Genomic DNA, 26,383 nt, shown 5'->3' on the forward strand with positions numbered 1-26,383 from the left:
ATTATACAAAGGTGCTGTACTTCTGCACCAATTTCCTGCTAGGTTTTAATTAATTTAAATTTAGTTTCTATTTTTTTTTTAGAACCTAGTGATTCAGGTAGTCTACAGGATATTATTTTTAATATTGTTTATTTTGAAAAGTCTACCTTATGTCCTAAATAATAAATGAATACACTGTAACAATGACAGGCTTAAGTGAATACATTTCACTGTGTTATGCATTTAGACAGTGGGGCACGGCGCCCAGGTGCTTTTAATTGACAGTCCTGCATTTACAGAAGAAAAATTGCAAAGCTAAAGAATTCCTGGCAGTTTATTTCAGCAAAAAAAAAAACAAAAAAACAAAACTCCATGATGAATAAAATTACAATTACCTGTGATGTTTAAATATTCATTATGTTCTGTAAATAAACTGCCCATAAAAGAAACCCTCTCAATCCTTAGCCCACTTATCCGCATCCACCAGAACACACAGTACAGCACATACAGTAAATATAATGCAATCTTTAATGAAAGAACTGCCTAATGATAGGACCACCCTCGACTCCTGCTGGCTCACAAGCAATAGTCTCCCATAAGCATCTGACATTGACATTTGACAAAGGGACATCTCTTCAGATTTCACACTAATCACGTAGCCAGTCTGTTTTTTATATTGTGTGTTTAATGGTGGCAGAACAGTAAAGCAGTAATTTGGCTCTTTCATACATCCACAGCTCTCAGTTCACTCATTTGCTGTTCCCTCTTTGTCTATATGAATTCTCCTGTAGGTGGTCAAGTTTGTATCCAGCGCTCAAAAGATAAACATCTTTGGCTAGTTCCTGTCTTTAAATCGGCCCACGAGAGAATGAATGTACCCACCAACAACCTACTGTCTCATCCAGGGTTGAGTTCCACCTTGTACCAAATACAAAATTTGGATTAAGCAGGTCGGAAGATGGATTGATCTTTAAAAGGTGGCTGACCTCCAAACATGTAGAATCTCAAAATGATCTGAGACCCTGAGAAACATACCGTAAAGCAAAAATGAGAAAAAGTAAGAAAACAAACAGATATTTAACATTGGGACTTTCAAGTTCAAGGGGCTTACAAGTGCTGAAACATTTCTACAACTGGGGTTCTGAAAGGTTTGCTGAATTGTGAATGGAAAATATAACAAACTGTTTTCTTTATTCAGAAAGACAATGATCAAGAATTCAATTTGCAGACGATGTGGGCTTATCCATCAATCTTGGGTAATAATGGAACATCAGAGACAACCTTTTATTCCATCACTCCAATGATGTAACATGTAACGCATTCCCTGGAATGTATGTTGAAAATGATTACCCAGAAAACAACCAACATATTTACTCTAAAATGGTGGCACCTTTGAACAAACCAAAGATAGTGTCATAATGTCGTGACTGAGGGAGTCCCCAAAAACACAAGTCCCAAACCCCTTTCACTAGAGGGAGTAAAACGTCGTCAAAAACCCTGAGTAAAAACACAAAGGGCAGGGACAAATCTATATAAAAAAACAGGTTTATTTTCAGAAAGGCTCTGGAAGCACAAAGCTCCAAAAAGCACAAGGAGATGCCTGAGGAGGCATGGCAAACATGTCCCAAATCCGAATCCAAAAATTGTTGTCAAAAAAATACAGCAGAGTTTAAAAAAAAAATCAATTAACACAGTCCCGATTAAAAAAAATCCAGAGGTGTGATCAAAAACAGGGCAGAGGTTTAAAAATCCAGAAAATCATAAGGCAAACCAAAGGCACAGATACTCACAATAAACTCTCCACTCCCTAGCGCATTCGTACTGAACTGCCTGGAACTATGGAAGGCCCTCCCATAAATAGGGTGGAGGGTAGTCCCTGGCCGTGATTGGCAAGTGCCTCGCCCCTTGGGGAACCACCCACAAAGCACATGGGACATCACCTAGGCCAGCGCTTCCCAAACTCAGTCCTGGGGGCCCACTGAGGCTGCAGGTTTTTGTTCCAACCAATTTCTGTTTTTAATTGGACTCCTGGGCTAATTAAATAAACTGTTATTTTAGTGTTGGTGCCTGGGTGTCTGCTCTGCTCGTTTTAAATTGTCATTAATAAAAATACGAGGGGGAAAAACTGCAAAGAGAAAGGGCAACATATAATGAAATCAACAAAAGATGGTTAAGCATTTAAATCTCTAGCAAAATCAGAAATATTTCTAAATCTAATATATAAAGCAGAGTCGATGTACAGTATGTATGTATGTGTATATATGTTTGTTTGTCCACCATACAAATCTGCACCGGGCGTCCGATCAGCACCAAACTGGGGATGGGGCTCCTTTGTGACCAGGAGGAGGTCATGGGGTATGTTTGATTGGGAAAAATGTTCGTGGCGACCTGCAGGGCACCTTTTCACCAACACAATGTTCGGTACATACTTATCATCGACAAGATGGCCGCACGTCGCAACTGACGTTCACCGTGGTGCCATCTAGCAGCAGCTTTGGTCTCTGTGCGTTGCTCTTTGCCCATGTTTCTTTAAATTGCCAAGAGATGGCGGAAGTGTCCAAGTATGAGAAGGCCAAATGCTTTGATCAGGTGAAGGGGAACTGCCGTATGGATGTAAAACGTGAACGACCTAGTGCGCATGTCCGGCTGACACATCCGCGTTTCTGCACGTCACACTCCCACTCCCACTCCCACACTGATAGTGCTGTATTTCATTTACCAACATCCGTTATATGCAAGCACGTTTGAGCAGAGACTCGCCTTGAAAAGACAGCATCCTTCCCCCACCATTTTCCCCAAACGCAGCAGTGGTTGTATGTCACTTCTCTCTGTAGTTACCATCGCTAACGTCCGTTAGATGGCACCACGGTTTACTGCCTAGAGATTTGTGCCTCCGAGTCAAGGAAAATGAAGAAAAAAAGGAAAAACCGTTTGATACTAAAAGGATGAAATACACGGCAAGAACGTCCCCCCTAACATCACTACATGACACTAAAGTGCAGTGCATTCCCACAGATACTGCGACTGTTCTGTTTAACATTCTGCTGACAGTTTTTAGAAGGCACTTTTTTGGTTTTTATAAATTCTCCATCATGACACCTAACAGATTGAACACACACTGACATTACCTCCAAACCCTCAATCCAGAACATGTGCTCAGCCAGTTCAGCAAATGTCACTTGTGCAGTGTTGCGATACTGACAGAACCCCTGGACCAGAATAGATCTCTCCACAGCTTAGTTCTGCTTAAATTGTTACATGCTGGTTAAAGTCTTCTGCAATTTGTTGGTTTTGCACACAACAGAATAAGAGTAAGAATAACAACAGCTTGTATGAATCAAGTGGTCTTAGGAATGGTGCCTAGAGGGAAACATCCAGCGGTGGGGACTGTGTGGTTGTTCAGAGTCGGGATGTTTAGGAAGAGGCATACAATTAAAAATTTACTGGATTAGATTTCTGTGTAAGGCAAATAAAGAGTAATATAAGCGTTTACTGCTTGGTAAGAGCTGTGCAAATTAATTTTCAAATGAGACTACAGCTCAGTTTAAAAAAAAAAAAAATAAAAAAATAAAAATGAAAAAGCCAGATCCTTGAGAATTATCAAAATGTGCTGCTTCAGTAAAGATTTAGTAATTTGTACTCCATAATTTTATCCAACATGTAAACATTACTCCTATTATTGTTCATGCCATTTTTGATTATCTGTTCTAAAGCTATGCTTATAGCAAATACATCCGTCGCTTAAAGTGCTGTTCTAATCCTGTTTTTGTCCTCCAGAGCACCATTTAAAATTGTACAAGTAAATTCTCCTGTCTTTGGGACATGCTTTTAAAGTCTGAGGTGAAGTGGCAGTATATTTTGTCTGATGGCACAGTTGTGGATGCTGTCATTTTCTATCTCTACCACACTCATTGAAAATTGTCTGAACAGTTTTTCTATACATTGCTACACTGTCAAGGCCTGTTCTGATGGGAGGCGGTGGTGGTTACTGGAGGACCTCTGTAATTTTAGTTCTGTCCAAATCATCTCAGTAAAGATTACCGAGTCTTTTATCATCTATAAAAAGCCCCTGTGCAAATCAACATATCAGTAAAATAATGTCATTTGAGCAAATTGGGTGGGATTAAAATTACAGAGGTCCTCTGGTAGAAATTACTTTACCCAGCACCAGTAGTCGTTGCTATTTCTGCTGAGTAACAGGGGGTGGCGTATCCCCTCGTAAGATGTGACAGCATGCTCATATACACAATTTATATCAAAAAGCGGATGGTGGAGGGTTTTGGAGATGTGAACAGACTTATTATTGCTATAAATAAGGGTTGCTAATGTGGTCCAAACTCAAAGTACACACTGGTACACAAACATTAAATTCAGGGGATGGAGAAATGCTGGTACAGAGTGCTGGTGGGAATCAGACAACTTCAAGTACTGACTTTGACTTACCTCCTGTGTAAAACTAATCCCCTCTGAACACGCCTTTAAAATTATAGCGGTCCTTAAATAATAATGATTTTAAACTTAACACTGGTTATGAAACTAATCTCGTTTGAATAGGGCTTTAAACAACAAACAATTCACAATTGTCTACGCATGTTTTATGGACAAATTAAGCCCAGGCAAATAAAGAAATGTAGTTAGGGTTAAACAGGGAGTCAGAGACAGGGATTGATTTATTTAATTCATGGCTTCCCCGCTGTTTTATTGTTCGTTTATTACAATTATAGTTATTGTGTAGGTATTTTAGACTTACTTTACATTGTTCAGGTACCCATTTCCTTTATCGTTCCAACCGTAACCCCCATTACCATGTCTATCGAGGTGATCACCATCGATCAAAGAACTGTCACTTACTGAGTGGTTTCCATGCTCAGAGATGGCACCTACCTTTTCCATTCTCTTTGTTACATATTGCACGGCCATATCAGGCTCACTCTTGATATCCAGAGGAACATTGTGTCTTATGTATTGAATGACTGGGACAGGTTCAAGGTGTGGACTGATGACAGTACATGGAAATAATTATACTACACAGGAGCACTAGAAGAGTGAAATGCTTAAGCCCTTCACCTATGGTTCTGCATGTGAGTTGATGGCTACCGCTGAATTGTTCGGTTGTCGCTTTCAAGTGTACCGAAATGGCCAAATATTTTACACCTTTCGACAACCGCCAATGCCTCTTAAACATCTTAGATTTACAGGTGACGATTTGAGTAGTGGACACTTTGATGTTTATGAATGTTTAAACTTTCAAAAGTTGGATGTGAAATTATCGATGAAACCGGTTGTATACTTACAACGCTTGACAGATGCCGAATGTCTCTTCAACACGAGTCCTACAAATACTGTCGTAATTGAAACAAACCATGAAACTCAAACCGATTATGACAGCAGCAATCCAAGCTGTGAGATTTGAAACAAGATTACTGTTCACATGGCCAACTGTACGTTGCATGCTCAAGAGTAAGCTCAGCGCACAGCTTGGTCATATTACAACCGGAGGGCTGAACTCACAATGTGGTATACAAAGAGATCCTTAACAAATAATTATTGGTATATTTTCCCTCAGTTTAAAAAGGTTTACTTTTCTTCTTAATAAAATTTTTAAGACAGTACTTCGCCGATGCGCCCTGTGTTGGCTCGGATTGGCTCCAGCAGACCCCCGTGACCCTGTGTTAGGATTCAGCGGGTTGGAGAATGACCGACTGACCAGCACTCTTTGGGTATATACAGTAGGTAGAAAAGGTGGTGCAAAAGATTTGTTTGGTGCAGGCCACAAGACAGCTTCACTTTACACAATGTAAATAAGAATGCTGTTGTCATAAAGGAGGAGCACTATGGTGTCAGCCTTACTAACCAGAAAAAGGCTAACAAAGCTAAGCTATACAATAAATTTTAGATTTATTAAACAACACAACATGGAAAATGCAAAGTACCAAATAAACAGAGTTTAAAACAATACAGACCCAGTCTACCTTGAAATGCCACCAACACCGTCAAACTCATCTCCCACCAATCTGGTCCTCACCCTTGACTCTATAACAACAGCAGCAACATTTATTTATTTTGCACATTTCAGCTCAAAGTGCTTTAGAAGACAGCAAAAAGAAAGTTATATGAAACAAAAGACAAATAAGATTACTCAATAATAATAATAATAAAATATAAGATTAAAGTAACAAAGAAAAAAGGCAAGGTCAGATGGCTGGGAGGACAGAAAAAAAAAAAACTCCAGTTAGGCTGGAGAAAAAAAAAATCTGCAGGGGTACCAAGGCCAAAATGATCGCCTGGCCTGCACTTGGCATTCAACTTAACATAAAATGTTCATAAACCAGTTCTCCTTGGTTTCAGGCAGCACATGATAGGAGCTCCTGATGTTGGTCTTGTGGACAGCTGGGACAGCCACCTTTTCACAAAACTATTTTACATATGTGGAAGCGCAACCATCTGAGTATCTCTCAACAATTAGCATCTCACCACTAAGAAGTTGATATAAAAACAGCGACATTCACTAACTTGTTAGGCCAGCTGAGTATTTGTACAGCTGGGGTATATAAAGAATACTAGCAAAATACCCGCGCTTCGCAGCGGAGAAGTAGTGTGTTGAAGAAGCAATGAAAAAGAAAAGGAAACATTTTGAAAATAACGTAACATGATTGTCAATGTAATTGTTTTGTCACTGTTGTGAGTGATGAGTGTTGCTGTCATATATATATATATATATATAAATATATATATATACATATATATATATATATATATATGCATATATACATATATATATAAACATATATATACATATCTATACATATAAACATATATACACACAAATACATATATATATATACATACACACACACACACATATAAACATATATACATATACATACATATCTACATATATACACACACAGCTATTTCGTATCAGTGCAATACGCTGCTTGTTAAAATGGATAACTCCCGCTCTTACGTGCAAGTCTGCGTGGATATTATGAACTATCGTATTTGTTCAAGTTCTATTTAAATTTTAAATAGAAGGAATTTTTATTTAGTCGACAGAAATATCTTTGGTAGGAATGGTAAAACAGACAGGAATATTATTCCTGAATAAATCAACTCAAACCTTAAACAACTTATAATATTTTGCTCTCCATAAAAATATATCCTGTCTAAATTATACAAGTTAGAAATAAAGTAAACGTTAAAAGAACAAACATTCAAATTTCTTTACTCTTATGTAATTTTATATAAAAAATAAACTTAGATTTTAAATATCCCAAAAGATTTTTCTCTCCATAAAAATATATCCTGTCAAAATTATACAAATTCAAATATGAACATGCTGCATAACAAAACCTGGAAATATAAATAAAATGTGTTCCTTTCAGCAATAACAAATCAAATCATTCAGTTGTCTTTGCTCATATGTCATTTTAGAGCTGGACGCCTGGCATCTTTTTTTGGCCACAAGTTCGTTTCTGTTTGGTGTGAGGTTCTGTGTTGTGGAGATTCTCAGGATGGATTGCAGGTGCTCATCAGTGAGGCGACTCCTGTGTGCTGTTTTGTTAGTCTTTATCACTGAGAAGAGCTTCTCACACAGATATGTGCTACCAAACATGCACAAGGTTCGAGCCGCATGTAGACGGACTTTTTTTGTTCTTCAAAGTCACCAAAGCACCGTGCAAACTCAGTGCGCTCAGTTTATCAGCAAAGTGCGATTTGGGAACACCGTAGTGACGACTTGGTTTAACATTACTTGGCAACAGGGAAAGTTGCACTGGTGCATTTGTGTCTCCCATAAAAGCAACTTCACTTGAAATCACTTTGTGATTGTGCACGGTAAAAACGTCCGCTGGTGTCAGATTCTTATTTAATTCTTCTGCTTTCTGTATCTTCTGCATTGCATTCAGGTCTTTCAGCCTCACTGATGAGCACCTGCAATCCATCCTGAGAATCTCCACAACACAGAACTCCCTGATGTTTTGTCTCATAGTGCCGTCTTAGATTAAATTCTGTAATTACAGCCACATTAGCTCCACAAATGAGACACACGGGTTCAGTAAACATATACTCAGCCTCCCATCGGTTTTTAAAGGCTCTATTTTCAGAATCAACTTTTCTCTTCAGCATCATGTGAGCTAGCCTCGCAATAACTTGCAGCATCATAAGGTAGACTTGATTACGCGGTAAGTGTTGGCAAGGCAGCTGAAGCGCTGCATTATGGGATCTGTAGTTTATTGTGTTACCAGCGCTTCATATATCCGGGCTTTAATAACAATAATACAGTATATAAAATGATCTCGGGCGGATATAATTACACGCCGGGCGGATGTGGCCCGCGCCCTTGAGTTTGACACATATGGACTAAATAGAACTTGAAAAGATATATTTTTCAAATGTGATCGCGCAATTCAGATAGAGTTGGCGCACTACAGCCTGCATGCCTCAATAAGTCATCCTCCCTCGCTCTTACTTTTTACCGTTCATCTAATGAATACACTGAGTATGGCTTTACCAAAACAATCATTGATGGCGAATAAAGTATCCATTATTCGAGTATGTAGATCGGGATATATATATACATATATATATATACCGCGATCGCAGCGAGAAGTAGTGTGTTAAAAAGCTAGAAAAGAAAAGGGAACATTTTAAAAATAACGTAACATGACTGTCAATATACAGTATTTGTTTTGTGAGTGTTACTGAGTGTTGCTGTCATCAAGGATTTGATTATCATTATTTCTTTCAATCAGGTTCGTATTTGTAGGATGTGTTGTGTTCAAGTTACATTCCGTGTTTGTCAATCGTTGTAAAGATGACAGGTTTCATTCATCGATTCGTTTCTTACTGCATCAATAAACAGCTCGTCTTCTTCTTTATCTGAGACCTGACACACTGCATGCACGGGTTTTTTTTACACTGTCTTCCTTTAGCGGGACATTGACTTTTCCACCGTGTGCTTTGTTTCCGCAGTAGCTGCATTTATGAATATGCTTGTATGTATCAGGCGCTTCATATTTTTGCTGCCTTTTCAATTGTGTAATTGGGTTTTGTTCAGCTCTTTGGAACTGTTGCTTTTATCTGTGCACTGCGTCAGTTCACGTGAGCCGCTCGGTGTACATGCATCGAAGGTTCCCAGCTGTGCTGGTGCCATCTCCTGCTATGTCCATGGCTGTATTTAATGTTACCTTAGTCCTGGCACTTAAAACTTTCTCTCGCAGTTTCGCTGAGTTTGTGTCAAACACCACGCTGACCATCTCATCTTCCTCTGCATAAGCACAGTCCTTAACCCGTGAATATTTAGTGGGAGTTTGCTATTGGATTGCCGCTGACGGACGGCCTTATATGGGCAGGCACTAAATTACAAACGCCAGCGCAGCCTGTCTATGAACTTAATTTAAAGTGTAGGTTTACATCGTGCTTTGTTTCCGAAGTAGCAGAACTCATCAATATGGTTGTATATGTCACTCGCTCGCTTCTTATTGTTTCGCTGCCTTCTCAATTATATAATGCATGTTTTCTTGAGCGCTTTTTTGAGGTCTTCCTGATTTTCTATGTACTGCGTGATTACGTGGGAGGCGTGATGATGTCACACGAAACTCCGCCCCCACGCCGTTCAAGCTCATCTCCATTACAGTAAATGGAGAAAACCAGCTTCCAGTTATGACCATTACGCGTAGAATTTCGATATAAAACCTGCCCAACTTTTGTAAGGAAGCTGTAAGGAATGAACCTGCCAAATTTCAGCCTTCCACCCACACGGGAAGTTGGAGAATTAGTGATGAGTCAGTGAGTGAGTGAGTGAGTGAGGGCTTTGCCTTTTATTAGTATAGATTTCACTCTGTGCTCCAACTTTGAGGTAACTCAAATAGATTTTTTTTAAAGAAAATACTTTTTCAGTCTTGATCAATTACATTAGTGCATTAAAATAACACCCTATTTTTTACATTGGCATCAGGAGCAAATTTATCTGTTTTGGCAGTCGATGTATCAAGTGTATTCATTGTGATTATTATGTTTTCTATCATTTTGAGATTACTACTTTGATTATTAGTTAGTTCCATATTTCCAATTCTGTGGGAGTGTGTTTGGTTATGTGCCCTGTCCCCTTAAGGTACAGTTTCAGGGGACGGGTCCACCATAAGATACAGCTGTAGGATTGCAATTGGCCGTTATTTTGCAGGCAGCGTGTCAGGTCATCCATATCAATATGGAGGTTTGGTTAGTGAATCTTCTTTATTTTGAAAGTACTTATTGGATCTCCTGTTTTTTTGACTCTTTGGTTAAATAAATTATTGGTTACTGGATAGTAGTCATGAATGTTTATATTCTCAGTTTAATCTCTCTCTCTCTTTTGGTTTACCCTTCCGCCTACATTAATTAAGAATTTTCAAATCAATGTTAATTTTGTTTTTGTTCGTTTTACTGTTTTTTGCGATTTCCTTTCTTTCCTTTGTTCTTATTAACGCGATTATTGTCTGCCCTTGTTGCTTGAATACTTCACTTATTTAAGATATTCTTATTTTTTGTCTAACAAATGTATTGTTAAAATATTTTTGCTTATTAGAAATATGACAAATGAGAGGAGACTATTCTGTCTATCAGGCTTGTTTGTTTAGTTAATAGCTAAGCTGTCCTCATATCTCATTTCCAGGTTGTCAAGGTTTGTGCTTTAGCTACATGTCTCTGTAGTTTTTTCCTGTTATCTGTATTTGACAAGGGATTTTCTCTTTTGGACCTCTGCGTTCGAGCTAATCCTAACAAATAGTACTATTACCACTGTAAAACTATAAACAGATAAAGGAACTGTTATGACTAGGAGTCTTAAAGCATGTAAATCCCAAAAGCACTTCCACTAGAGTGGGAAATCCCATTAAAACCCTGGCTAGACAAAAAAAAGTGTCTAGTAGAATCTTTATAAAATAAGAGGTTTATTCTTCACAAAAAATTCCCTTCAATAACAATGAGGCACCATACAGCACAAATGCAATAGGATTTTCCCAAAATAACAAAACAAAAAGAAAATCATAAACAATAGCTGAATACCAAATCGAAATTACAAAAGTCCAGAAAAAGCACATTAAATACACAAAAAGCACAGGATCTCACCACTACTAAATGCATTCAAAATGAACTGCCAAGAACTGTGGAAGACCCTTCAGATTTATAGGGTGGTGATTAGCAGGTGGCCATTCCTCTTGAGGGACCATCCACAAAACACGTGCAACATAATAAAGGCAGCTTACACACATAGAGAAAATCAAAAATAAAGAATAATGCACACAATCAACATAAATAAAAGAAAACTCAAGAATGAGCAAAAGAGACATAAAACATGAATTTGAACCCCAGACTGGGAAGGAACTCTGGCTCAGAAATAACAGGAACAAGTCCAGAAAGTTTCAGTTAAAATATAACTTTTATTTGAAAACATGATAAGTATAAAGTGGCTTTCTGAGCATCCTTTTCCTTAATATTCATTTTATGTTTTTATATGCTACAGCACAACAAACCAGTGTATGGCAACATTATTTATGCCGGCCATCTTTAAATTTCTTACATTTACAGCTGGGCTCATCGAGTTACTTTATTATAAAATCAAGAGCTTACTCTTCTATGCAGTATTATAGATGAACAGCACATTCGTATTTTTATTTTGTCAGCTTAAAGCCAATGGAGATATAGTTTTTGGCACAAAGATTTATTTACACCAGATGCACTGAAACCATTTGGGGAATGCAGAGGGTCCACGTCTGTGAGCAACACCTTTTATACCAGAAGAAGCAGGTGTATTACGCCTCGGAAAGTGAAGCGCTCGACATGAAATGCTTTCAAATGAGGAACTCTTGGCATTATTTAATATCAGAGTGTGACAGAAACCTACAAATGCATAAAGCCAGGAAGAAAAATAAGGGGATACTGTGAAACTTCAATCAAAAATGTCAGTTTGCTTCACAAGTATCAGGTCTATACAGATACAGTGGTGTGAAAAACTATTTGCCCCCTTCCTGATTTCTTATTCTTTTGCATGTTTGTCACACAAAATGTTTCTGATCATCAAACACATTTAACCATTAGTCAAATATAACACAAGTAAAAACAAAATGCAGTTTTTAAATGATGGTTTTTATTATTTAGGGAGAAAAAAAATCCAAACCTACATGGTCCTGTGTGAAAAAGTAATTGCCCCCTGAACCTAATAACTGGTTGGGCCACCCTTAGCAGCAATAACTGCAATCAAGCATTTGCGATAACTTGCAATGAGTCTTTTACAGCGCTCTGGAGGAATTTTGGCCCACTCATCTTTGTAGAATTGTTGTAATTCAGCTTTATTTGAGGGTTTTCTAGCATGAAGCGCCTTTTTAAGGTCATGCCATAGCATCTCAATTGGATTCAGGTCAGGACTTTGACTAGGCCACTCCAAAGTCTTCATTTTGTTTTTCTTCAGCCATTCAGAGGTGGATTTGCTGGTGTGTTTTGGGTCATTGTCCTGTTGCAGCACCCAAGATCGCTTCAGCTGGAGTTGACGAACAGATGGCCGGACATTCTCCTTCAGGATTTTTGGTAGACAGTAGAATTCAGGGTTCCATCTATCACAGCAAGCCTTCCAGGTCCTGAAGCAGCAAAACAACCCCAGACCATCACACTACCACCACCATATTTTACTGTTGGTATGATGTTCTTTTTCTGAAATGCTGTGTTCCTTTTACGCCAGATGTAACGGGACATTTGCCTTCCAAAAAGTTCAGCTTTTGTCTCATCAGTCCACAAGGTATTTTCTCAAAAGTCTTGGCAATCATTGAGATGTTTCTTAGCAAAATTGAGACGAGCCCTAATGTTCTTTTTGCTTAACAGTGGTTTGTGTCTTGGAAATCTGCCATGCAGGCCATTTTTGCCCAGTCTCTTTCTTATGGTGAAGTCGTGAACACTGACCTTAATTGAGGCAAGTGAGGCCTGCAGTTCTTTAGACGTTGTCCTGGGGTCTTTTGTGACCTCTCGGATGAGTCGTCTCTGCGCTCTTGGGGTAATTTTGGTCGGCCGGCCACTCTTGGGAAGGTTCACCACTGTTCCATGTTTTTGCCATTTGTGGATAATGGCTCTCACTGTGGTTCGCTGGAGTCCCAAAGCTTTAGAAATGGCTTTATAACCTTTACCAGACTGATAGATCTCAATTACTTCTGTTCTCATTTGTTCCTGAATTTCTTTGGATCTTGGCATGATGTCTAGCTTTTGAGGTGCTTTTGGTCTACTTCTCTGTGTCAGGCAGCTCCTATTGAAGTGATTTCTTGATTGAAACAGGTGTGGCAGTAATCAGGCCTGGGGGTGGCTACGGAAATTGAACTCAGGTGTGATACACCACAGTTAGGGGATTTTTAACAAGGGGCAATTACTTTTTCACACAGGGCCATGTAGGTTTGGATTTTTTCTCCTAAATAATAAAACCATCATTTAAAAACTGCATTTTGTGTTTACTTGTGTTATATTTGACTAATGGTTAAATGTGTTTGATGATCAGAAACATTTTGTGTGACAAACATGCAAAAGAATAAGAAATCAGGAAGGGGGCAAACAGTTTTTCACACCACTGTAATCTGACGTTACAGAAAGGTTTTTCCCTTGCATCAGGTTATTTTTTCAAAAAACATGCAGTGTGCTCTCTGCTCATATATCACTTAATTATATGTCTAAAGGATTTTTTATGAAATTGTTCTACTGTAGATGGTTTAACATAATCAAAATCTGTCTGACAGATCAGGTTAACGAGAGCACATCTGACGATTGCAGTTCAGAATCACCACCCCTACTCTGAGCACCGCCTTCATGAGGCATTGGATTGGTTTAGAAATGGGACACTCTGTGAGCCATCTAATTGTTCCCAACCAGTTTTAAACTAAATTTACTCATAGTTATCTTCAGACATATAAAATATATGTCTGGCTTCTGCAAGACTATTCTCTGTGGGAAAACTTTCCAATATAAAATCTGCCCTTAATTAAGTTTCTGTGTTCCCCATATTCCTGTTGAACTTATTTAAAGTAACAACTGGAATCTAGTGTATAAATTCTTTTAGAATTTTAAATATTTCAGTCATGTCAACTCTTAATTTGTTTGCATAAACAGAAGAGGTTCAGCTCCTTTAGTCTCTTGTAACAGCCCATGCTTCTCTTTCCTGTAATGTCTAGTCGCTCTTCGCTGAACTTTCTCCAGTACTGCTACATCTAATATGTGATATGGAGACCAAGACAGATTACAGTCAACCCCTCGTTTGTCACGGTTAGTCCGTTCCAGACTCTGCCGCAATAAATGAATTTACGCGAAGTAGGATTCTTTATTTATAAATAGAATAGTTTTGCAGTTAGAGCATAGAAAACCCGTTTACGACCTTCTAAATACATTTTCTAACATTATTAGAGCCCTCTAGACATAAAATAACACCCTTTAGTCAAAAGTTTAAACTGTGCTCCATGACAAGACAGAGATGACAGTTCCGTCAATTAAAAGAATGCAAACATATCTTCCTCTTCAAAGTAGTGCACGTCAGGAGCAGAGAATGTCAGAGAGAGTGTGAGAAAAGCAAACAATCAAAAATCAATAGTGCTGTTCGGGCTTTTAAGTATGTGAGGTACCGCCGGACAAAGCAGCTATAAGGAAGGCAGCAATGTGAAGGTAGTCTCTCTTTTTAGAGGTGCGTCCGTATCCTCTAGGCCAGTGTGCGAACAGCCCCTCTGCTCACACCCCCTCCGTCAGGAGCAGAGAAAGAGAGAGAGAAGCAAACAATCAAAAATCAATATGTGCTGCTTGGGCTTTCAAGTATGCGAAGCACCGCACAGGAAGCATATCGTATATCATTGAGGAGTTTTATTTAATATGTAATACGTGCTCTGATTGGGTAGCTTCTTAGCCATCTTGCAATAGCGTCCCTTGTATGAAATCAACTGGGCAAAGCAACTGAGGAAGCATGTACCATAAATTAAAAGACCCATTGTCCGCAGAAATCCGCAAACCAGCAAAAAATCCGTGATATATATTTAGATATGCTTACATTTAAAATCCGCGATAGTCGAAGCTCGATATAGCGAGGGATCACTGTACTCCAGGTGAGGCCTCACTAGTGCAGCATATAACTTAAGGACCTCACTTGGCTTATTGACCCATTTTGTGACGTTTATCCTTACATTCCGTTAGCCTTCTTGATTACTTCTGTACATAATACAGCTCCCAGATCCGACTGCTGAAGGCCTGTGCGCTGGAGCTGGGGAGTCCTCTACAGCACATCTTCAACCTGAGCCTGGAACAGGGGAGAGTCCCGAGGCTTTGGAAAACATCTTGTATCACCCCAGTCCTAAAGGTATCACGTCCTAATGAGCTGAACGACTTCCGGCCTGCCGCTCCGACGTCACATGTGATGAAGACCATGAAGCGGCTACTGCTTCACCACCTGAGGCCACAGGTCCTCCATGCCCTCGACCCTCAGCAGTTCACATACCAGGAGAAGGTGGCAGCGGAGGATGCCATCATCTATATGCTACACCGATCCCTCTCCCACTTGGACAGAGGCAGTGGTGCTGTAAGAATTATGTTTCTGGACTTCTCTAGCGCCTTTAACACCATCCAACCTCTGCCTCTTCAGGGACAAGCTGACAGAGAAGGGAGTAGATTCACACCTGGTGGCATGGATCGTGGACTATCTTAAAGACAGACCTCAGTATGTGCGTCTCGGGAACTGCAGGTCTGACATTGTGGTCAGCAACACAGGAGCGCCGCAGGGCACTGTACTTTCTGCAGTCCTGTTCAGCCTGTATACATCAGACTTCCAAAACAACTCGGAGTCCTGCAACGTGCAAAAGCTCGCTGACGACACTGCTATTGTGGGCTGCATCAGGACTGGGCAGGAGGAGGAGTATAGGAAGCTTATCGAGGACTTTGTTAAATGGTGCGACTCAAACCACTTGAACTGGTGGTGGATTTTAGGAGGCCCAGGCCCAGGCCCCTCATGGACCCCGTGATCATCAGAGGTGCTTGATTGCCGAGTTCCGGCTGCACTTCAGGGTGTGGTGAAAACACTGCCCAAAAGGGCTCAGGAGTCCCAGCTGCAGCACCCCCTGTGGGACCCAATAGGGCTGCACAAAACTCCAATTACCATGGAGCCCTGCAGGACACCGAGGCACTGCTCCAACCCAGGGGGGTTGCCATCTAGCATCCAGGGGGAGTTATTGAATAGTCCATGGCTGCTCTCCCTGAACATATACCGAAGGGGCGTCCCAGCTGTCCGCCACACTCCCTTATCTTTAGGCACAAGCACAGGGTGTAAGCGGAGTGCTTCCTGGTGATGTCCACTGTACACTCTCTCTATAATTTATCTCTCTCATTCACTCAGCCCCCAACTCTGCACCAACACAACACTCCACGCCCAACATAGTGCATAGGATGCCGACTACGCAAATTGTTCTTGTTGTGGGTTCACACACAAACACAATGAGACTTCTCAATTTGCAGACCTGCACTGTGGTAACTTCTGGGAGAGAGCTGTGAACCCAAGCCCTTCTGGATTCAGATGATCCTCTAAATCATCTTCTTTGTCACCGGGAGCTAAAGGAGTAACTCCTTTATCTCTAGGATCAAGGACAGGCTATAAATGGAGAGGTGTGGAATGTTTCCTAGCAATGTCAACTGGGTTCTTTCAGTCTCACCCAGCCCCACTCAACTGTGCAGCTTCTCGCCTACACCACATATGGTAAATCTAATGCCTTGGAAATTCCTTTGTACCCATCTACTGATCGATACCTTTCAAGGATGAAACCCTTACAGAGTCACTGTAATTAATGGCAGGTGTATTCCAACTGCTATTTAACAGGAGATTGAATGTGACTGGACAATCCTGAACATACAATACAATACAGTTTATTTTTGTATAGCCCAAAATCACACAGGAAGTGCCGCAATGGGCTTTAACAGGCCCTGCCTTTTGACAGCCCCCCAGCCTTGACTCTCTGAGAAGACAAGGAAAAACTCCCAATAAAAACCTTGAAGGGAAAAATGGAAGAAACCTCGGGAGAGGCAGTTCAAAGAGAGACCCCTTTCCAGGTAGGTTGGGCGTGCAGTTGGTGTCAAAAGTATGGGGTCAATACAATACAATATACAGAACAGAACAATTCCTTAATACAGCATAATAATAAAAAGTTTAGAAGTACGGTTTAACAGTAGATGATATGACATAATTAGGTTTGGATATTTTTAGAGTCCTGCAGACCTCATCCATCTAGCTGCCTCCCCATTTGGCCATGCCACAGCTGAACCGTTGCTCCGATGAAAGGACCCCTCTTTCCCATGATTCCTGTGATCCTCCATCAGGGATGACTTTACCTTTGGCAGGCAAACAACTTGGCAGGTGGGCCGTGGCACCAATGGCCACATTTGGGTACCGAGAAAAGAAACAGAATAGGTGAGGGTAAATGTGACCACACATTTAATTCTAATAGGGTATGCAAATTTATGGAATCAGATTTCTGTTAAATTTTTTCCCCTAAACAGTTCCTGATTTGTTTTCACCTTCTTTGAATAGACCATGATTTTACAGTTATGGTGGAAATGTGACAGGATTGATCTGGATTGAATTATTTTACATTACAAAAACTTGCCAATATAATAGGTTATAGAGACTATATTACACAATTGTAGAAGAAACAAGTATAATGTCTTTTTATTTGCTCTTTTGACAGCTTGCCTTGCCCTTTTCTTTAATACTGCTTTTTATTATACATTTTATAATAGTTATTTCTATATTAGAAGACTTGTGAACCTGGAAATCTGTAACATGAAAAATTAAATAAATTTTATATACATATTGTACAGCGATTATAAAGTATTCACAGCCACGCCCTCCTGGAATTTTCACATTTTATTTTGACACCAAACCACAGAAAACAACATATTAATGTCAAAGTGAAAACAGATCTCTGCAAAGTGGCACATTATAGCTCGCAGTTCAACTTATTTGAAACTAGAATACTAATCAATGCCAAAAATATAGGAGTGTTAAAAGTTACATAGAATTTATTAAAAGCACTATACCTGCTGCATAGCCATGTCATGCTGTCTTGTGCCCTGTGATGGGATTGAATGAATAGTAATATAATCACACACTAAAACACAGACCCATTGTAACTGAGACGGCTATACCACTGCTGGAACACACATTATTTATTGTGTTCTGATACTCAATAAAATGCAGATGTATGTAAAATAAGTCATTTTCTCTAAAAGCACAAGAAAAATGTTATAAAACATCCCAGAATATTTCTTAAGGTCTGCAACTTTATAATAAAGACTTTTTATTTTTACAATAAAATACAATTACACCACTTTTTTCATTAATCCATGGCAGATTTATTAAAAAATAATCACAGTGCATAGAACAGGTCCCTCAATCACAATATTTCTTATAAAGTGTAAAAAAAAAACATTTTTTCTGCCATCTCATTTTATATTGGTTGCAATACAGGAGTCGGTATCAGTTAAAGCTATAATTTCTTCAAATCATTCATACATTGATCCATTGTCTGCTTTTTTCTCCCCAAAAAATAAACAAATCAAAAATACAAAAAAAAGAACATTCTCACTCTTCAACATGTGCCCACGACTATTGTGATAATTGTTCAAAGAAATGTAACAAACATGGGCAAACTTTATCTGTTATGTTAGTGCATTTGAATTGCTTTCAGCTCAGAAGTTTGACTGGTAATGTTTTTCATTTTCAACGTAGAATTTGTTACATATTTTATATCTAGTTCAGTTTCAGTAGTATTTATACATTATAAGTAGTACACTCGTTCATAAAACCAGCTTCCCTAGACTGAAGTTCTTAATTTCAGCTAACTACCAGAGTCTGGAATTTGGCTAAGCTTAACTCCAGTATTACTTTCACTAGTTTTCCCTCTCAAAGCCTTCATAAAATACCCATTAAATGTGTCAGCTCAGTCAGCTGCTGCTGCTCCATACGTGGAACATGTTTGTTTTGTGCAATACTGATTTTTTTGTGCAAGGCAGAGTCATCAAGTATGCTGGACCGCAGACAAAGTGCAAACACCTCCTGCAGTTTAGTCAGGTAATATGAACTTCTGTGACTTAAAAAAGTGAGATTCAAAATAATAAATTATATCTGCAATTAATAAAGAATCTGTAATAAATGGCTCGTGTGCAGTATACAGCAGAGGTGAAAACCCTACAACACAAGTCTAAATTGACCAATCATAACTACAGTAATTACATCCACGTCTGTAATGTGGATACTACTGCAAATATCCCTTGTATAAATTTGATGAAGTGAATGTACACGTAACAACTTTTCTGGTGGTCTTGCTTGTAATTAAAAAGCACACAGAATCTGAGACTTCTTGGTGTTTGTAGAAAAACACATTCAAAATAACACATACTTTTAAAGCATTAAAGTTGTGAAAAAAGAACCACCATGAAAATCTGAAGCAAAATTATAATAAGAATCCTTAAATTCCATGCGCATTCATTCACTTTCAAAAGGCACATTTGCTTTAAATAAGTTAACTTACACTCGCCATTTTCAACACATAAACAACAAATTAGAGATTAATGTGAAAAGGCACACTCCCAAATATTTAACTACTTGACATCTTCAGGGCATTATGCAATATTAATTTTTATACAAAATGCAACTGAGTTTTATTATTTTTATATAAACTAGGGGGCTTTGTCCCCTGCTTGCTTTGCTCACCCACACCCCAATCGCCCCTCTAGGCGCTAAGCTCCAGCCACTTTGTGTCTCTGCCAATAATGGGGGGAGGGGGGTTTGGGCGGTTGGCGGGGATGGCAGGTTTGGTGTGGCTGAACACACGGCGAGAAAATGCAGTCTGATCAGCTGCTGCCGCCAAGCCGCATGTTCTGCTTGTCAGGCTGTGTGTCGATCATTTAAAAGCCTATACAGCGGCTGTCCTTATATCTCACTGCCTTTTCTCGCAGGACATTAAAGTGTCTCTCGCGGGACATCAAATTGTCTTCCGAGAAGATCACGTATCGTCTCCTTCCAAGATATATAATAGAGAAATAATATTAACTACTGCGTTCATGGAGAGCCACGGTGATACGTTCTGCTTTAACCAGTCATAAAACAGAGAAAGAGGGAACTAACAGTATGTTTAAACAAGACATCACACAATTAAAAGGGAGAAATTTAAAACTCCCACAAAAAAATAAAATTAAACTGTAAAGTAAAATTAACCTAGACAGTTAGTTACACATGTACGTAAATTATAAAGATTGTAAAGATAATTGTTAAATAACAGTTGTAAAATTACTGATTCACTCCAAACCTTAAATCCAATACAAATATAAATTTAATTTTGTTTAGTGTTCTAAATTATATTCAGTTTAAAAACTACCAATTAATATCAGATTTCTTGAGTGGTGTTTGCCAAAGACCAAACAGAGTAACAGTGCAAATATTTGTAAGCCTCAGTTTTTAGTATAAATTTTCCTAGTCAATACCTAATGAACTATTTGCGATTCACCTCCAACACTATAATGTTGTTGGTTCACATTGCTATCAATAAATAATTAAATTGCTGGAAACTCTGAAGGTGAAGGTAACATCTCTTTATTACAACACTTGGATCCAAGGACAGATTCTAAATTGGAATGCCTTGAGAGCAGAATTGGACATTTCCACCATATCTTCAAAAATGTTTCATTTCACTCAGCAAATACAGCAGCCTCCAGTGCTTCTGTCAGTGTGTGTGTGTGTGTGTGTGTAAGCATGACTATGGCCTCAAACAGCAGAACAGATAGTTACAGTTCTGCCTAGCCTATAATCTTTCTGGATCTTTGAAAGACTTACACAATGATTGACAACCTGACTGATTGCAGACAATATTTGAAATGCGAGTTTTAGAACTCGACATACTCTACCTACAGTATAATTCTTACATGTACAAGGCACAAAGAATATACTGTTTTTACTGTCAAAAACGTAAAAATAGTTGAATTATCACAAAAATGTCAACTTATTATCAATGTGTAAGCTGAAAACTGAAGGTGAATTTTAAGGAATATCACACTGTAAGCCAAAACAAAGAAAAAAATAATAATTCAAGATTAATCAGGTAAACTGAAAGCTAATACGTCCTCATTTGGAAAAAAAAGTTCAAACTTAAAATTTTCAACTGTACACTATTTAAAGAAAGATTTAAAATATGATAACATAAAAGATGTCAAGAGAGAGTTTTTAATCTATGCAGAAAATAAAAAATATATTATTAGAAAAATAGATACAAGAGAGGCTGAAGCTGCCATTAGGTCCAGTAACATGGGCGGATCCAAGAGTCTTTGCCGTAATTTGGAGTAATTATCCCTTATTATGTCCTTTCCCTGAAAAACCACTTCTGAAAATCTGAATCTGAGCAGCGTCGCAAAAGAGGCGCAGGGCTTCCCACTTCTGTCTTTTCCACAGCTTCTAAGCACTTGCCAGTTTGAACATGATATAGCGTACCATCCTACACAAAGAACATGGAAAAAAAAGAAAATATAATTTTAAATATTTTTTTAAAGGAGCATAGTGAATATATTTTAAAATAATGAAATAGTGTATATAGCTTTAAATAAATCGAGATAACCAAAACTCAGACGGAAAATAAGAAATTGTTCAATAGTAGTGTTCTAAACAGTATGGGTCAGTTGCAGTGTACCTGAGATAGTACCATACTGGGTGCGGATCAAGAACAGAGGAGGAGACAATCCTCAGGGTCAAGTGCTGTCTCAGTAAACAGCAGAACAAGATCAATACCATGTTTACCTAACATGTAGCTAGTCTTGTTTTTGCTTCGTGCTTTTCTTAATTTGCTCAGCTGTCTATTCGATTGCCTGCTAAAGGTGGTAAAATTCCTCTTGAATTAAAGGAACAAACCATAGGTTAAAAGTACATCCTAAAGTAAACTCAGATGCAAACTGGCTGTTACTCTTGTAAACATCATTCACTGTAAGAGTATTTAAAGACCCAGAAGTCCCTATATGGAAAATTATGTTGAGAAGCATATGTCAATAATATCATATCTGAAGCAAAATTTTCTCTTTGTATATCATAGGTGGATCCACCATCAAGGTGACCCAAGTACACACCTTGGGATTCTAGTCACCAACGGGCTTTCTCATATGCAATTTAAAAAAAAAACAAAAAAAAAAAAAAAAAAAACACAGAGTTTCAGCAGTACCTCACATTCTTCCACACAACACATTTTCAGTTATGTGTATTTAATATCACACCCAGATGTAAGGTATGAGTAACATTGCACTCAAAATCTCCAAAGGTGAAAGGTGTAATGTATGATTGGCTGCACACTCAAATTCTCCTAGAAGAAGCACATTTTATTTTTATATGTGATCTTCATGGAGTCCAAATATATGTAAGTGATACTATGGGGCCTTAATCTGTCTTGCTGTAACTCATGTCCCAATTACGTCTGAGTAATACAGAAGAGTTGATTATTGTCATTCATTATACGCCAAGCTTTTCCGAATAACCAAATTAATCCAACAGTCATCAAAGCGCATAAAATACTTAGCCATAGGCAGGATAACATTTATAAAGAATGTCTCATTGCATTGCAAACTTAACAGTTAAGCACAAGCACTACATAATACATATTGTGAGAGATCTCTTATCAGATCTGGAAGACACCCAGAAATATATCTCCAAAACACTCTGTAGGAATACAGCATGAAAGAAGCAGGCAGTGTCTTTCAATGTGCACTTACCAAACTGGCAACCAAGTAATTTGTTAATTAGGTACTCTGTCTTTTTACTGAAGATTTAGTCAAATGTATGTTGACACATATTTTTCTATTTCTTACATTACAAAATATAAAGTATTTCCATAAAATGCTTTTCTTTTTCTGTGGCACTGAGTTAAATATATTTGATTCAGTGTCATGCTATACTTTGGTCCAAATATAAAAATACAATATTGTTTTAATTTTTTTTCCCCCATGACTGTAACAGTGTGTCTGATGCATGTGGAATTCATTTTGTAACATTACCCTTTGTATTAAGACCAAAGTTAGTCTTCAACTTTTCAAACTCCAAGAAGCACACTGCAAATGCACTTAATCTTAGACTTTTCCACTGCTAGCTTGCAGCTCTGAGGCACACTGCACCATTGGTAAACCCAAAACTTAGTCTTGCTACCATAAATATGTACTAGGGCCAGATCAGTAAGGGATCATCCCGAACTCCTAGTACACTGCAACCGACCCTAGGTGTTTTGCAAATTACATAGTTTAACTCTTTGAAGGCTGAATATTTATTTTCCAAAAAAGGCACTTTTCTGGAAAGCGCACAAAGCTATAGTCTCACATATAAATCAACATAAAATGTCTGTGTCTGTGTGCTGTGGTAACCAGTTTGCTGTCTCTTGTGGCTTGAGCCACTCACAGCTGGCAAAGTTCTCTTTGGGAGCCAGCAGTGGTAGCGTCAGTCAAGGTCACAGTGCGATGTATGCTGGTTTGTACCTCTTGTCATTGTAAGTGACGGTCCACCCAGGTGAATGTTGCCACAGATACATCAGCTACGTTAATGTGTTCAGCTGGGGACTGATCAGCTGACGCAGATACCTCACTTTCATTTTTTTATCTCGCTCTCCAGATCACTTGCATCAAAATCAGCACCCAACCAGTCAGGGTCCAATTCAGTGACAATATGTAAAATGGTGTCCACGGAGTATTTTCACTCCAATCTCTTGTCAAATGCCGATACCCTTTTTGCTGTTGTTTGCTCTTCGCTACTCACTCCAGCACAGGGAATCTCAGTTAGACCATCAAGGCTCACTTTCCTTCTAGCAAAGACTGTTAAACTACAATGTAACGGCAGGTTTTGTCACCATTTTCAGTTGATTACCGCCCTCGACCCCACCGTCTGATTAAAAGTTGGCATCCACCCTAAAAGAGTTAATATGCATGTAAACATAGAAACCTTGTGGGAACAGGGATACAAATAAAATTTAAAAAGACCCACTTAATTATTTGTAGAAATCTTTTATTGTGTTGGTTTGTTATGCTTTTAAACAAATTGATAGTCCTAACTTTTCACTTCAATTGTATGATATTTTTAATCAACATCTCACATTATTTTTCATTTTTGCTAATTTCTTCTATTCATCGTACCAATTTTGTTTTAAATATGGCATTTCAAAATGGATATCATAACTATTATAAAATTTACTTTTTAAAAATTACATATTCCAAGTTGTTGTTTTTTTGTGTGGTGTAATTGACAATGTGTTGCTCTATTATGATGGAATATTGATTCACCAAGTCAAGTTTAAATAACACTGCAAATCAACAGTAGCCAGCTGTCATACTCAGACAAAAGCAGACATCAGATAGACTTAACCAAAATAAATAAAACACTATTCAAAAAAATTAAAACAATCCAGTCTGGCCAACATGCAGTGTACAGTCTCTAGTGATCTTGCTCAGAGAACATATGGACAATTACTACTGTTCCAATTATTATACATCCAGCTGAACTCCAGTATGTTCCTCAAAGATTACCAACGTATACTACAAATAAGGATACCTTTTTTTTTTTTTTTTTTTTAAATTACCACCATGTTAATTCATAGACTGGTTTCAGTAACTTCTCCCTGTGACCTAATAATTACCAGGATTTTCTGCAGAGTGAGCTCACCCCTAATTTTGGCAAAATCAAGGAATTCAAAGGCTTCAAAAGCAGCTGGCAGACTACATTGCCCTTTATATTGGACGGAATGCTGTTGAAGTGAAGTGGGCACAATACATTTAAGCTCTTATCAAAAAGGCTCACAAGTGCCTCTACTTTCTCAAACGTCTAAAGACAGTACACATTTCTTCATCTCTTCTTACAAACATTTACAGTTGCATGGTAGAGTCCATTCTTACAGGCTGCATCACATTGTGCTATAGCATCTATTCGGTTCTAATAGAGGATGGTGAAGGTGAAGGCAGTATAGATGCCTCCTACTCGGGACATACTTTTGGCTAATAGTACAGAATCATTGGCACTCACTGTGGATAAAAATGTTCTCAGTACCTACTAGTGTAAAGTTGTTGAAGAGTCAATCTTAAGAACAAATATATGCTTGCTATGCACACTTTTTGTGCTTGTGTGCATTTATGTAATTTGTTGGTACCTTTACTTTTGTGAGGAGACAGGCAAGAAAGAATTAAATTTTACTTGACTTGAGTGCATTGTCAGACATAAAATAAAACTTAACCGAATTAATAAGATATTGCAGCAATGTGGTTAATATGAAAACGAATCCAACTGAATAATCTGAACTAATCTAACATGCTTTGCACTTCCTTACCTGCAACCTTTAAATAATATCAGCTAAACCAAGAGAAAATATTTGTGACACCTGGGGTTCACTTTATGATTTTGAAAGCTGTACCCACCTCTCGAAAAATAATTTTTTGATCTTCAGGGATTGGATCTTGGTTTCTCCTGCAGAGATGCATTGTCAGGTAATCATTACCTTGTTCAACTGATGCACATGCAGCAGGCGCCCGGGTGTTGTATCTAATTTCATCATATGAAGAGTATTCAAAGAACTATCGTCAAAAAAAAAAAAAAAAAGGGAAATACTATTAATGTGTGGCTACAAACTATTTTAATAGCAACAAATTAAGCTATGTACATAAATTGTCAGTTGATACATTTAATGTGCCGATTAGGATATAATACAGTATATCAAAAGAAATAATATTTATGCATATTTAGATGTAACAATATTCAGCGAGTTCAGCTACTGAATATCAGGTCTTGCATGCACTGATATTTAAAATTACATTTACATTGATAGATGAAAATTTGTGAACTCTTTAGAATTTTATTAAAATTCTGCCTAAAATATGATCAGATCTGTATCTGTGCCCAGTCAATAAAGACTACACAATTATAAAAAAAATACAAAAACAAATAAAAAGTTAGTCTTTTTTGTTTGATTATCAAAATGATCAAATGTTAAAATGTCTTTGTAACTGGTGTGATCCCCTTGAGCAAAAATTACTTCAACCAAACATGTATGGTAACAGTTGATCAAACTCATCAGCGTACAGAAACTGTAGCCCATTCCACCATTCAGAAGTACTTTAAATCAGTGATGCTGGTGGGCTTCCTTGAATAAGCTCCCACTTCAGGTCCAGCCCCAATGTTCATAATGGCCTACTGGACTTTGACTTTGCCATTCTAAAATATTAAATTTTTATACTTTATTTATTCTTTGGTCGACAGGCTCAAGTCATCATATTGCCATCAGCATGTTAAATGATTGGGGATGAGATTTATACAGTATGTTAGATTGAGGTGTTTAATTTTTTGCCAGACATAACAGTTCTCATTTGA

At 38.2% G+C, this 26,383-nt stretch overlaps 1 protein-coding gene across 1 annotated transcript in view; it reads right to left on the minus strand.

Annotated features, from left to right (window-relative positions):
* Positions 1 to 18,342: 18,342 nt before the first annotated feature.
* galnt12 (UDP-N-acetyl-alpha-D-galactosamine:polypeptide N-acetylgalactosaminyltransferase 12) overlaps positions 18,343 to 26,383 on the minus strand; it is a 36,870-nt gene continuing 28,829 nt past the window's right edge. Inside the window, exons 9-10 of the mRNA XM_039736491.1 lie at positions 25,435 to 25,590; positions 18,343 to 21,500 (exon numbers count right to left, since the gene is read on the minus strand). Of these exons, the coding sequence (XP_039592425.1) occupies positions 21,363 to 21,500; positions 25,435 to 25,590 (294 nt within the window). The 3' untranslated portion in view covers positions 18,343 to 21,362. The remainder of the gene's footprint in view (positions 21,501 to 25,434; positions 25,591 to 26,383) is intronic.

The sequence above is a fragment of the Polypterus senegalus genome, chromosome 15, assembly GCF_016835505.1.
Source record: "Polypterus senegalus isolate Bchr_013 chromosome 15, ASM1683550v1, whole genome shotgun sequence".
Classification (NCBI taxonomy): Eukaryota; Metazoa; Chordata; class Cladistia; order Polypteriformes; family Polypteridae; genus Polypterus; species Polypterus senegalus.